Raw genomic sequence first — 14539 nt, forward strand, 5'->3', positions numbered from 1 at the left:
CAGAGAGCTTGTCATAGTGACTTCCCTCAGCGGGCCACGGCTGGCATCTCTTTGGTCCCTTATGACGCCTCACTGGCCTCAGAGCCATCCACATAGCCCCTTAGGGAACCTCTCTGCTCCCACCTCTCTGCTTTATGCTTTAGTGCCTCAGTCCAGGCCCCTCCTCCAGTCCAGGCCCCTCCTCCAGTCCAGGCCCCTCCTCCAGTCCAGGCCCCTCCCCCAGTCCAGGCCCCGCCCCAAGCCTGTACCTGTCAATAATGACTGGATCTGAAGGCGTCTCATTCCGGTTACCACAGCTCTTGCGGTCACAGCACCGGCTGAAGAAAAGATGAAGAAACACAAAAAGTAGTGGTGGTGAAAGCGAGAGAGAGTTGCAGGGGGGCGGGGGTGCAGCCCCAGTGAGGACTCACATAGCCTGTTCTGGGTGCAGAATTCCTCTGTGCAGATGAATCTCTTCCTGGGACTTGAGGGACAAAGCCAGGCAGGGGTTTGGCAGGACTCTTGCCAGCCTAGTTCTAGGGATGAGGTTGGCCATGAAACCCTTGTGCCACCAAGCAGTGGGCCACCTGTAGTGTCCTCTTGGATGAGCACAAAGTGAGCCTGCTCCTGTCAGCTGCATCCTGACCCAGACGTGTCCTGTGCCCGGCACTTCAGAGGCCTTCTCTAATTTTCTTTTTTTTTAAATCATTTTCCTTCTAAGGCTGGCTGTAGTCTCAACTACAGGTTTTTTAACATTTTTTTTTTCATTTATCAGGAGCTGCCTCTGAGGACTGGTATATCCGGGGAGACCCTTCAGCAAATGCTAAGCTCTAGGGCACAGGGAAGGGGTAGCTAAGAGCTGTATTCCACATCCCCACCCTCAACTTCCCTACCAAAGAGGTGCCCAGCAATTCTTACAACTAGGCAGCTAGATTTCCTCCACCAGGCTCCTTAGCGAATCCCAGAGGCCTCTGGGTTGCCCAGCCCAGCCTGTACCCATCTACCCAGAGGGCTTACTCCCTGGAGCTTTGTTAGTTAAGCTTCAAGTAGCACTAGGAGACCTCTCTTACCAAAACACTTAGAGAAGTCACATAAACAGGGCAGGCTAATGGGTCCTTAAGGAGCGTCTCCTCCGCCCATGCTGTACCCAGGGAGCTCACCACCCCCCTGTCCAAACTTCCCCCAGGGAACTGGAGGTGTTGTGACATAGGAGCAGGGCCTGACAGGGGGACCTGAGCTACATCTTGACAAGCTACATTGTCTTGCCAACACCAAGGTACATCTTGGGTGACACTGCCCATCTTACCTGCACATGATCTCGTGAGTGAGCAGCACCCGGCACATCTCAGGATTCTTGTCCTGTCCCTCATAGATGATAGCCTGGGGGGAGGAGGAAGCGTGCAGGCTCATGGGGAAGGAAGGAGGCTCCTCTCACCGGGGAAGGAGTCCCCGTGGCAAGCATAGATGAGCCTGTCGCTCTGCCCCCCCCCACCCCCCGTGTCTCCCGAACCAAGGTCCAGGAGAGGTCCCACCCCAAGAAAGATCGTGTCCTTTTGCCTTGATCTGAGGAGTCCAGGGGTGCAAAGCAGGAGCCTGAAGCCTAGCTGGCTCAGGGGGAGGAGAGCCTCCTACCGGCCAACAGGACCGTCACCTGGGTGGCAAGACTCCCTGCTGGTGGCGCAGCAGGTCCCTGGCCCCACCCTGCATCATACGCCTCCTTCCACCCACTCCTAGCATCTCCCTCTGCCCAGGCTGTTCCATGCGTACAGTGGCTTCTGCTCACGTATATGGTTCCTCTCAGCAAGCCCTGGTAACTTCCAGATCAGGCCACTCAGTTGCCTCTTCCCACTCGCCTAACACTTGCCCAGGTCAGACCAGTATGTTGCCCTTGGGTTGCTGATCTCCTCTTTCCCAGCCTCCCAGTGCTCCCTGTCCTGGACAGGAAGTGGGCTTCCTAACCTGTACATCTGGCTTTCTAGTCTATTAGCCTCTGGGCCTTCCAGTCTTCCTGTTTGTAGGTCCTTTTCTTTCTAGGCTCCTACCCTCATTCACCACCCAGTCCTGTTGCCATTGCTTGGTGTGCTTCCCCCTCCCCCCCCCCCCCCCCCACCGCAGTGACTGAGAGCCTTCTGGACATAAGCCGTTCTTTGCTTTGGGACTGAGACTCGGTTAGGCTGCTAGAAACGCTTACCCATACAAGAGCGTGCAAGTTGCCATGTTTTATTCCAGACCCACTAATCTGGCCCATTTACAACTCAAGCCGTTTCTGCCAGCACGCTTCTGAAAGCCCTGAGACTTGGGCTACCTCTCAGAGTGCATCCGGTTTGCTTCCCTGAACTGCTTTTGTCAGCCCGGGGGCTCCTTCCTGGGACCAGCGTTATCAGCAAGGAGCTGCGTGTCTGCAGGACACGCTCTGCGACTGCACACAGCTCTCTTTTCTGGCCCAGTGCACCCACCCACCCCACCCACCCCCCTTTGCAGTTAGTGATGACACTAGCGGGCTTTCTCATGAGAGTTGCTCTCAGTAGAGTTGCCTCTAATGTGTGCTCTCGCCTTAGGCATGGTCCCCAGCCAATGGCTGACTGATAGAAGACAGAAGATGATGCTGCCTTCTAAGGGCACCAACTCCCGTGTCATTTCTATTCCAGTGATCCCCGTGTGCCGGGCTGAGGCTGGACTCTCCCTGAGACCACCTGCTTGCTAGGTGTCTTCCTGTCCTGATCCTTCTCCTCTCCTGAGGAGTGTTCTCTCCCTCATCACCAATAAACTACCCACCCCGTTTCCTGGCTAAGATTGGGTTGCTAAGGAATGTGACTTTAAGAAATACTTTCTTTTCCAGACTGAAGAGAAAAAACACAATCGTCTCGCCATAGGCAGGGAACTGGGAGAGCTAGACCAGTGAGAGTAAAGGTACAACAGAGAGATGGAGAGAGGTCAAGGGTGTTTACTCAAACTGGCTTCCTAGCCTATTAGCCTCTGGGCCTTCCAGTCTTCCTGTTTGTAGGTCCTTTTCTTTCTAGGCTCCTACCCTCAGTCACCACCCAGTCCCGTTGCCATTGCTCGGTGTGCTCCCTACAACCCCCCCCCCCACCCTCCCCACCACCACCACAGTGACTGAGAGCCTTCTGGATATAAGTCGTTATTTGCTTTGGGACTGGAACTAGGTTAGGCCACTAAAAGCACTTATCCATACAAGAGCCAGGCCGGCTCACCTGCTTTGACATGGAGTCGATGAGGCGCACATACAGGTCTTGCTCTGTCCGAAGTCCTAGGGTGGGAAGGCAGAAAGAGCTTGCTGTCACAGGGGGGATGCCTCAGGTGACAATATACCCATGCCCTCTCTGGCCCTGATGAGGGCGCTATGTGTTTCAGGGTTGCTGCAGTACCCAGAGTTTGCTTACCGTTGTTATACACCAGCCGAAGGCGGTAATGGATCCCGTTGTTTGTCTTTTCTGCCCCAGGCTCCTGCAAGGGCAAGACAGAAGGATGCTCAAGTGCTTAGGGCCTTCAACCTCCTTCATCCATGCACTCCTTCACCCACACCCTCACCCTAATCCCACGGTCCTCTGTTTGCCTTCCAGCCAGCCACTTCCCCCATCCTTTCCCACTCGTTTAGCGTTCATCCACTCATCCTCCCCAGGGTGCGTGTGTGTATGGCAGGGTCCCTGAAGCCCTCCCATCGCTCCCAGGGCTAGTCCCAGGCCAGCCCATGAGCCTCTCACTCGATCCTTTTCCACGAAGTCGATGAAGGCTGTGCGCTCCACCTCCACGGGCTGCCCCTGCCGGTCGTACATGGCCAGCACGAAGTGGAAGAAGTTGGACTTCCTGAGGTTGGAGGGGGGCTGCTTTTCAAAATGTGCTCTTGCCAGGCCCACGCCACTGTGAGAGGAAAGGAACTGGAAAACCACCGGAAGGGCCCTCCAGTGAGAAAGACCCCTGTGCTTCCGGCCAGGGAAGGTGGCTGGCCAGGTCTAGGCTTCGACATGCCAAGAGTTTGGGCAAGAGGTCGGATTAGATGAGCCCTTCTACCCCAGACAGGACCACAGCAGTTCATAAAGGGGTCTCCAGCACCGAGGCCCCCGCAGCTTGCTTCTCTGAGAAGAAGCAACACCACAGGGGCTGCATAAAGGTGTTTCTCTCCCCCACTGCAGGCTTTTCTTGCATTTAGGAAGGATTATCTCTAAAATCAAGTGTATAAACTATAAATCAATTCATTATTCTATTCCGAGGCATTTAGGAGTGTGTATTATGGCATCAAGGGGCACCTGGGAGGTTCTGGAATGAATTTTCCACTGAACCCCAGCTTACAACTAGGGCTTGACTGAGACTATGGCATTGCCTACCACGCAATGTCCATCACACCAGCAGGGATGCTGAGTGGTCCCAGGCTGTTAGTCTGCCTGTCCTAGACCTTGGGTTCTGGGTATAGATGGTGCCTACCCTTCCAGGGCACAGAGGGCACAGCTTCCGGGCAGGAGGATCTCCTCGTTTGGCCTTACGAAAGGCTTGCTCCTGGCTCATCAGAAACCTTGCTGAGAAGCAAGGAGGAAGAGAAGAATACGGCCTCATTTACCAGATTCTTGCTGAACTCCAGCAGCAAACCCTGTAGCACGCAGCATGCAGGACCAGAACTAAGTGCCCAGAAGAGGATGGAACTCACGGGCAGAGATGTAACAAGGGTCAGAATATGGGTACCCCAGGCCCCAAATATGTCACCAGGTAAGAAAGAAGCAAGGGAAGAAAATACTGTTTTGGGCCTGGTGTGTTTTTTTGTTTGTTTGTTTGGTGTTTTGGTTTTGTCATGTCTTACAGCTGTTTTTGAGATAGGGTCTCATCGGCCTGTAGTCTAGGCTGGCCTGGAACTCACTATGTAGTTAAGGCTGACCTCAAGCTTGCTGTGATCTTCCTGCCTCAGCCTCCCAAGTGCTGGGGTTATGATATAAGCCACCACACCTGGCAAAAACAAACAAACAAACAAAAACAACAAAGGATAATAACTCTTTTGTGGGATATGGGACAGACTTAAAGAGACTATGGCTTCCCCCCCAACCCTCAGGGAGAACGTATAAACTCAGTAAAGTGGAAGAGGAAAGAGAACAAACAGTCCAGAGTGTCTGTAAGAGCAAATGTCGGTGGCTCAGATTTCAAAAAGCGAACCACTCAGTGGGAAGAGTGCTAGCTAGCCCAGGGTTCCGTGCCCAGGGCCACATAACCCCAAGGTGGGCGGGGCACACCTGTAATCCCAGGACTCTGGAGGTGGAGACCGGACGATGAGAGTTCAGCCTCGGCTACATAGTGAGGTGGAGGTGAGCGAGAGACACAGGAGACCCTGCCTCAAAATAAATAGAGGAGTAGAGAAAGAGAAAGAGGAGAAAAAAGGAGAGAAAGAAAAAAGGGAATAATGGGGTTGCGGCTGGGGAGATGGCTCCGTGCTTGAAGTACTTGCCATGTAAATGTGAGGACTCTGACTTCATAGCCCCGGAACCCACAGAAATGCTGGGAGATATGGCAGTGTTAAAAGGGCGGGGACAGGGGGTACCCGTAACAAGTTGGCTAGCTAGCTTAGCCATATAGATGAGCTCTGGGTTCAAGTGAGAGACCCTGCCTTGTTATTTAGATGAGCTCTGGGTTCAACTGAGATACCCTACCTAGCCATATAGATGAGCTCTGGGTTTAACACAGAGACTCTGCCTCAATAAGCAAGTTGGAGAATGATTAACAAAGACTCCAAGGAAGACATTAATCATGGGCTTCCACATGCACACATATGCACGTATGACCTCACGCATGAAAAGATGCATGCACACACACATGCACACCATAAACACACACACTCCTGGGGTGTAAAGCAAGGAGAGAAAAGTTTGCATTGGAAGTTCCTGCCAGACTGTGTAAGAAGATGCACACTAGGAAAGGAAGTTCAGACTTCCTTCTCTAGGCCAGGTACTCTGGAGCATGTTTCTTACAGGGTTCCCAGTCTGTGGCCACACTGCTGGGGAAAGTGATTCACAGCACACGATGGGGGCTCTGAAGGCCTTTGGACAGCTTACAAGAATGGACTGTGCTTCAGGTGGCTCAGGCTAGTATTTCCCACATACTTGGTACCCAGACTCCAAGATGATGGTTCCCAATGCACTGAAGCAGGTTCCACCCACCATGTGTTTCTCTGGTCTGCATGGCCAACAGAATGCAACAGAAATGACAGCGCATGGCTTCTCCATTTCAGGTCGCGGAAGCACTGTAGCCTCTGCCAGCTTCCATTAAAAACCAATGCCCAGGGCTGAAGAGATGGCTCAGAGGTTAAGAGCATCTGTTCTTCCAAAGGTCTTGAGTTCAGTTCCCAGCAACCACATGGTGGCTCACAGCCATCTACAATGAGATCTGGTGCCCTCTTCTGGCAGGCAGGCACACATGTGAGCAGAATATGTATAATAAATAAATAAATAAATAAATAAATAAATAAATAAATAAATAAATAAAATAAAAACCAATGCCCAGGGCTGGGAGATGCTTTAGTTGGCAAGGCGTGTGCTTCCTACACACAAGGGCCTGAATTTGGACCTAGAACCCACATTTAAAAAAGCCAGACATGGAGCTGTATCGTGAGAGAGAGAGAGAGAGACACAGGGGATCCCTGGGGAGTCCTGACCAAGTCAATGGGAGTCCCTGACTCAAACAGAAGGCAAAAAAAAAAAAAAAAATGACATGAGGCTGTACACTGACTTCCTTATGTACTCCACATGTATGCACCCGTACACGACCACACGTATGCACACATACACAAACATCATCCCAGATGCCCATCAAGCATGTCACTGTGACAATGCCTACCAAACCCATTGCTACTTAATATTTTCTTCCACATAATTTAAAAACCAGGAGCCGGTGAGGTAGCTTAATGGGTAAAAAGCTTTTGCTGCCAACTCTGACAACCAGAATCCAAATCCTACCCCTATGTGGCAGAAGGAGAGGGCCAACCCGCACTAGCTATCCTCTGGCCTCTGTAAGTGAAGCATGCCACTTGTAAGCACCTCATCCCCAAAAGCAAATAAGTACAAGCAAATTTAAAACAATATAGAATCAGCTTACTGTTTTCTTTGGCTTCTCACTAGGCCATAGTATCTAGGCTGTCAGAGAATGTGGCGGTTGCTATGTTTTCACTCACACAGAGAACAGCAAATGATAAAAAAAAAAAAAAGGAACTGTTATTTCTCATGGATGAATTCTTGGGAGCCACAGTGGCCTTGGGAATGGGTGTACTAGGGGGTGGATGTGATGGCGGGATGGCACCCAACACTCCTCCCTGCTGGAGGATTCCCTTCTCCAGGAGTATTGTCCCCTTTCCCTCCTGGCTAGGTGGCGGTCCTTTCAAGTGGGGACTTGACCACCCTCTGTCAGCTTCTCAACCTGGCTGAGAGGCAGGGAAGCCTTAAGAGTGCTTTTGATCACAGCAGGTCTCTGATTACTGTGGATGAATATGCTAATGAGACATCAACTCTGAGCTCCGTCCTCTGGCTTCCAGGGCCAGCTTAGCTTGCACTCTGCCAGGGATGGTTTCAAGAACCACCAAGTAGAACCGATGATAGAAGGGGGTAGCCTTGCAGAGCAATCTTCTCACTGTTGTTCACTATCCTTATTCTGAGTCTGATAGGCTCGCAGACACTGGGAAGAAAGTAGACAGAAAAGCCTTGGCAGAGGAGAGGTGCGTGTTGAGAAAGTACAGAATTCATAGGTCTTTTCTAAGCAAAAGGCCTTGCTTGGCTCAGGGCTTCTGAATTGGTGCAGAGGGAACTGATGGTGGCCTGAGCTTCCTTTCCCACCCCAGGCCTCCTGGCAAATCTCAGTCAGTCCGGAGTCCTGCTGGTCGAGAACCAGCCTGGAAGTTTTTCCTAGACCCTAGGCCAAACTCCCTATGCTGGGCCCCGCCTTCCCTGTGGAACAGGATTACTTGGGAGAGAGAAAGAGCACAAAGATTAGGGAAAAGGGGGAAGAAAGCAGGTTTCCCTAGGGGATATGGATCAGTATCCAGTGTTGGGGGGTGGAGGTGGGGGTGGGGTGAGACATAGAGAAACCGAGCCATCTCACAGGCCCCACAGCATGCTCTCTCTCAGCCGGGTACCATGGCACCCAGACCCCCACCCCAGCTCAGGCTTACAGCCTTCCACAGGGCAGCACTGACTAGTTAATATTTTCATTATCATCAGCTACCGCAGAACAATATTAATGACAGTCTTCAGACCCCTTCAGACTGAGGTTGGCCCAACGGAACGGGAAGACCCGGCTAGGCCCATTCTCCACTCCTTGCCTGGGGAAGAAGTCTCCAGTTCGCCTCAGTCACGCCGTAGGCAGTTAAGTGAAAAGACGAAGATCACATGGGGGGTTGGGGTGGGGGATTTGCTGTAAAGAGTCTAGTATTTTCTCTGTGTGCCGACACAGAACAATACAAGGAATGTGTTGTACAGAGGAGCAGAAAGCAAAAGAAAGCAGAAGCAGACTGGAGCGTGTTTTCCTTTCCTGGTTGTCCCCACTGCTCATGTGCCTGTAACTGCAGTAGGTGATCAACGCCTCTCAGGTTAGAACTGCAAGCTGCACTGGGAGAAACTTGAGGAGGAGGAAGGGGAAAAATTTTTTTTTTCTTTTCTCCCCCTGGGAGAAGCTGCTGCTCTTGTAATGAGAAAACAAACCACAGTTAAAGAAGAGACAGGAACATGAGACACGCTGCAACAATGCACAGAGTACCCAGTGGCCTGACAGTGTCCCCGTGGCCACATCCTGGGCACAGGCATGAGATGTAGGTAGCACTGGGTGCTCTCTGCTCAGCCAGAGAGACAGAGATGAATGCCAGTATCTCTGGCTGTGCGTCTCTCCAAAGTGGGGTTGTCCAAGACAACCACCGGAGGGTGGGAAGAAACTTCAAGATGTTCACAGATGCATGCTCTTTATCTAAAAGGAAGATAGAGGGATGGGAGGATAGAGCCCCTGAACCCTAGAGAAGGGGGGCAAGGGTTTCATTTATGTTCTCCTAGAAGCAGAGAACTCCCTGGGGTGAAAACAAAACAAAACAAAACAAAACAAAAATATCAACAGCTTATTGGACTGACTCCAGGAACCGCAGACGTGGAGGAGACAAAGGTGAGAAGGCAGCCCATCAAGGGATCACTGTAGGTAGGCTCGGCTCAAGTCTACGGGAAACGATGAAAACACAGGACAAGGACCTGAGTCCTGGACCAGGGACTTAGGGTCTATCCAGCAACTCCAGATAGGCATTGTCACCTTTTAAGGCAACCCCCATCTCCTCCAAGTTTATTTTATGTGTATTCGCATGTGTGTGTGTGTAGGTGGACCCAAAGAGGCCAGAGGAGGGTGTATAATTCCTTGGAGCTGGAATTACAGGCATCCATGAGCCTCCTGATGTGGAGGCTGGGATCCAAACAATGGATCTATCTTAACTATTGAGTCATCTTTCCAGCTCCCACCGCTGTTCCCCTGCCCATCCTCCCCTCTTCCTGTGCTCCCCGCTGCCATGTGTAGACAAGAAGGTCTGGCTCCTAAACAAGCCTTCAAGCATTAGGAAGCAGATGCTGGCTGAGGGAGACCCTTTACCAACCGAGGGTACTAAGCGAAGTGTGGGTCCCAACTGTCAGCCCCCCAGAAGTACCTGAGCCCCTGGGGCCTAAGGGCAACTCTGCAGATTCCAGACTTACGATGAGTGCAGGTGAGCAGAGGCCTACTCACCATGTGCACTGGGGGAGGCCACAGTTCAGTGAGGCTTCACTCACTCAGCATCACAGGAGACAGAGAATATGCCCTTTTCAGATAAATGCTGCTGAGTGACCAAAACAGTCGTGCTAACTTTTTTTTTTTCTAAACAAACAACACTTTCTCAGAAAAGTTGTTCCACATACAATGTCAAAACACTTTCTTTTCAGCTCTGGGCTGGTGGGGGGAAAGGGGGTAGTTGAGGTGGTAGAGCGCTTGTTTCTGTCCTAGAGAACCCTGACTAGGGAGCCTTCACTACAGTGTTTCCATCACATCCCATCTTCTGCTCTTACCCAGGCCCAAGATTTAAGGAGACTTTCTGTGACACCAGAAAACAACAACAACAACAACTTAGCCAGGCATGGTGGCACATGCCTTTAATCCCAGCACACAGGAGGCAGAGGCAGGAGGATCTCTGTGAGTTCAGGGTCAGCCTGGTCTACAAAGCCAGTTCGGGATAGCCAAGGCTACACAGAGAAACCCTGTCTTGAAAAACAAAACAAAACAAACAAAAACAACAACAAAAAACCCAACTTAGTTTGCACAGATACTTTCTGGGCAGAAGAGCCCTGCCTTGCTGCAAGCTTTAGTATGCCTAGGCTTCTTGAGAACTGTTTGGGACTTTGAGGTCAAACGGACAAGGACAACCTGACCTTCACAGCCAGAGCCAATGAGGTGAGCCGTACTCCAGGGCACACAGGGATGCTCGTTGGCATGGCAAGGCAAGGGAGTATCTGGTTGCTATTATTGAGCCCACCCAGCAGGTCCCTAGAGATGTTCCCTTGTAAGGCTGAGCAGGATGCCCCAGGGCTCTTCTTCTGGCATCCAGAAATCTCCAGTAGACAAAGTCTCTGTTCTCTATTCATAAACGCTCATGCTTGATCATATACTTATTATAAATAGCAACTTTTAACAATAGCCATCTGCATCCCCTTAGAGGACAAGTCACCCTGGGGGCTTCTGCCTTCCATTTTCCTGCCAAATGTTAAGTCTGGCCCACCTGGCGGCCCAGGGCTCTGAGCAGCAGCACTTTGGCTTGAGCCTGATCGGTCTTCAAGCCTGAGATGTTGAGTTAATGGGACGCACCCTGAAGTCGTCGGCATTGGAAGCAGACCCTGCTGACCACTCTCTATCTCTACCAGAAGGTGAAAGAAACAAAAACATATTGCCGCCCCCCCCCCCCCCCCGTCCAATCTCATCACTGCCCTGAGATTTGCCTCAAGCTCTTGTGCTCAATCCATCCTTTCTCTTCCTCATCCTGCACAGGCTGCAGGAGTTCCACGTTCATTTCTCCCATATCCTCCCTTTCCGTAAGCATCCCGTTGGTACCCAAGCTCTCCCTTAGGCATCCTCTGTGCACCCAGGACTGACAGTGATCATCCTGATGTGCCTGCCTCCAGCCAAGATCTCTTGGCCTAGCTCTGCCCAGGCCCTGGTATGCTCAGAACCCAGCCACGATGCATATCAAAGACGGTAAAGGCAGTAACACGCAGGGGAAGAAAACTCTCACAAGTGTGTGCCACCACTTTCCCCCAGGGCTTTCAGTTCAACCTACTAGCTGTTCACCCCGTTTCTCTTCTGCCTACCCTCTCGCCATCCGCCCACAGGCCTGCCTGCCAGCCAGGTTCCAGGATGAAGAGCTGCTATTAATTATTAAAGCAAACAAAAGCATTTCCTAGCAGGGAGGCTAGCCTGCAGCCGCTTACAGGAAAGACATCCCCAGCCGCCTTCCTTCTCGAAGGCCTCGCTCCTGTGCAGTGACTGGCCGGTAGAATGGGCAGTCCTTCAGTCTCCCAGAACTACTGCAGGAGAAGGGCTGGCCAGGCCCCTCTAATCCCTGCCACCACCCGCTTAGGAAGCACACCAGAAAAGTGGTACCCCTGTGCTAAGCAGGAAGGCTTGTCAGAGAGGAGGATGGGGGAATGGGCTGGGACCAGGTCTCAGAGATAAATTCCTATTGGTTCAGAGCAGGGGGCAGGCACAGCAATGGCCAGGCATCTTGGAGCAGATATCCCTGTTAGGGAGACCATGGCAGGGAGCCAGAACCTTCTTTACCAGCCTTCCCTTCCTGTGAGATGGGTATCCCGTTCCTCTTCTCTCCCCTGCTTACCATGCTCAGAATTTTCCTTCTTGCTAGCAGAGGCCCCCTCACTGATCTTGGCGAGCCTTTGGGGCCTTTTCCTCCTTGCCTACTTTTCTTCAAAACTTTCACGTTTTTTGTAAAGTCTAAGTTATAAAATCGGAGAGGGGGTAGCTGAGGGAGGCAGGGGCCGGTTGATGGAACACACTGAGGTGAAGAAAGGCGCCGATAGGGAAGGCTTTTGGAGCCATCTAGGCGAACTGCCCAAGCTGCCATCTTTGCCCTACAGGAAAGCCTCAGTTGGCACATCCCGAAGAACAGGGACAGCAGAGGACACACACAGAGCCTGACCTGTAGTAAGCATCTTTAGGTGACCTTAAGAACTGTTAAAGCCGGGCGTGGTGGCGCATGCCTTTAATCCCAGCACTCGGGAGGCAGAGGCAGGTGGATCGATGTGAGTTTGAGGCCAGCCTGGTCTACACAGTGAGTCCAGGACAGCCAAGGCTACACAGAGAAACCCTGTCTCAAAAAACCAAAAAAAAAAAAAAAAAAAACCTGTTCCCCTGAGTGGGGAGGAAGGACATTCAGTGGATGTGTGATGCTAAGGGCCCTGTTGACTCTCCAGCATTATAGGCCATTATCATACGGAAGCTGGGAAAGAAAGCTGGGGTCAGACTATGATGAGCCCTGAATGCCAGCTCCATGGGAAGTGGGGGGTTATGCCAGCAGCCTGTGGCAGCCATCCTTAAAGTGGCAAATGAGGGTGCAGGACCAGAAGTCTACGTTATCCTTCACGTCATGGAGGGAGGGGGCCTAGGGCACCGGAGTGTAATTGTTTAAAGTGGCATCTGGGGACACACTGGGATTGAAACTGAGCATCCATAAGCTTCGAAAACCAAGTGGCTGTGGGGTGACGATGAGGAGGGCACAGGTCACCCACAGCAAGCAGATGTGCAAGAGGACGAAGCCAGGAATGAAGACGGGTAGGGAGGGTGGTATCTCTTGTTATGTTTTGGGATGGGGGACCTGAGTAGAGAATTGGGGGGAGGGGGTAAGATACACACAGGAGAAATCACATCACAGGCAATTGGAGAGAAGCGAGAGCCAAGGATTAAGTTGCCCTCTGGAAGTGGGAAGAGTCACCCACAGCTTGAAAAGTCTCCATCAGTGTCCTGTAATGGAGGTTTCCAGACTTAGGGACAAGCAAGCTCAGGCCGAAGGACGTTCTGTTCAAACTGCCCGAGCCTTTGGGCTTCACTTACGTGGCCTTGAGGACTCAGAACAGACACCTTTCTCTGTGTAGATAACCCTGTCAGTAACTGGTGGGGATGATGTCGGAAGTCCCATGCCCAGATTTCTTGCTCCTTCACCAGCTTTCAGGATATTTCCCTGTCACTTCTGCTTCCGTCTCATCAAACCTGCTGACCAGGCGCAGTAGAGAGCAAAGTCCAAAAGAAAGAGGAACTTCTAATACACCCAGTGACTAGAACTCCACACAGCCACCTCAACTTAAAGAAAAAGCCAAAATCAACAGAAAAGGAGACACACACACACAGTTTTAAGCATAGCACAAGACAAACTTTAAAGGGGAAAATGGGAAGGAAATATACCATCACACTGATAGCATCGTGTTAAACAATTATGATTGTGTTTCAGAGTCTCTAGGTAGATCACTCCTAAATCTGGTTCACCTGCAACACCCTTTCCTGTCCCCAAGAGACCACTCAACAGAGAGCACAGCACTCTCTGCAGGCTGTGAAGACAGGTATGCAAAAACACTGCTTCCCTTTGTCCACAAAACACCCTGTATCACCCGGGCGTGGTGGCACACACCTGCAATCCCAGCACTCAGGAGGCAGAGGCAGGCAGGATCGCTGTGAGTTCGAGGCCAGCCTGGTCTACAAAGTGAGTCCAGGCCAGCCAAGGCTACACAGAGAAATCCTGTCTCGGAAAAACCAAACAACAACAACAACAACACAACACTCTGTGTCTACTACTGGGTGAGGTTGGGGTGCACTTCAAGTCATAGCTGCACAAGTCTGAATATATCAGTGGGAATAGTGTGCCAGCCCTGATCTGCTTTGACAACCCCTAGCCGACGTCCTGGATGCTGGACAACAGCTATTTAAACTTCCGGAAAAACCTAGTGCCCACCCTGTCCTGGCTGTCTGCAGGGACAGTCCCTACCTAGTGCTAGGCACTGTGAGCTCTTGCTCAGATGTACGACCTCCAGTCCATGTTGTATGGTTGGAGGGAATGTTACAGAGACCGGGTTCCAGCCGCTGCAGTGACTCGGTAACTGAGCCTTCGAAATCCCCATCCAAGTCCATTTCTTACGAAGTCTCCCTATGCCTCCCCGTGAAGAGTAACCAGAGTAGATCCTGCTAATTCCCAACAGCGTCCAGTCTCCTTTAGGATCGACCCAAAACGACCCGACAGAGGGGTCAGTTCAACAAGGCTAACTGCCCCCACTGGCTTAGCCACTCGTCAGCCCCACCCATATCCCCGGCCCTGTACCACAGAGTTTCTTGCCTTTCTTGTTGGGTAGCCGCGGAACTGTAGAGACCGCTCAGGAAGAAGGAGTTGGACATCTCTAGACCGTTAGTAACTGCGGGGCATGGATCAAGGTGTGCAGGAGGAGGCGGCACCACCTCCAGAGCCCTGGACCCTAGTGAGCAACCCCGCCCCATATCCTCAGGAGGAAGTCAAACTCACACCGGA

General features: G+C 51.7%; 1 protein-coding gene across 6 annotated transcripts in view; it reads right to left on the reverse strand.

Moving 5' to 3' along the window:
* EBF4 (EBF family member 4) overlaps positions 1-14539 on the reverse strand; it is a 77671-nt gene that overhangs the window by 61951 nt on the left and 1181 nt on the right. For all 6 annotated transcript variants that reach the window (XR_014777603.1, XM_084774226.1, XM_084774228.1 and 3 more), the window contains exons 3-7: positions 3702-3858; positions 3381-3444; positions 3192-3247; positions 1286-1359; positions 249-317 (exon numbers count right to left, since the gene is read on the reverse strand). Coding sequence is in view for 5 of the 6 variants with exons in the window: in XM_084774226.1 (XP_084630352.1) it covers positions 249-317; positions 1286-1359; positions 3192-3247; positions 3381-3444; positions 3702-3858 (420 nt within the window). In the remaining variant the exon portion in view is untranslated. The remainder of the gene's footprint in view (positions 1-248; positions 318-1285; positions 1360-3191; positions 3248-3380; positions 3445-3701; positions 3859-14539) is intronic.

Source organism: Acomys minous, assembly GCF_964271855.1.
Source record: "Acomys minous genome assembly, chromosome: 3".
Classification (NCBI taxonomy): domain Eukaryota; kingdom Metazoa; phylum Chordata; class Mammalia; order Rodentia; family Muridae; genus Acomys; species Acomys minous.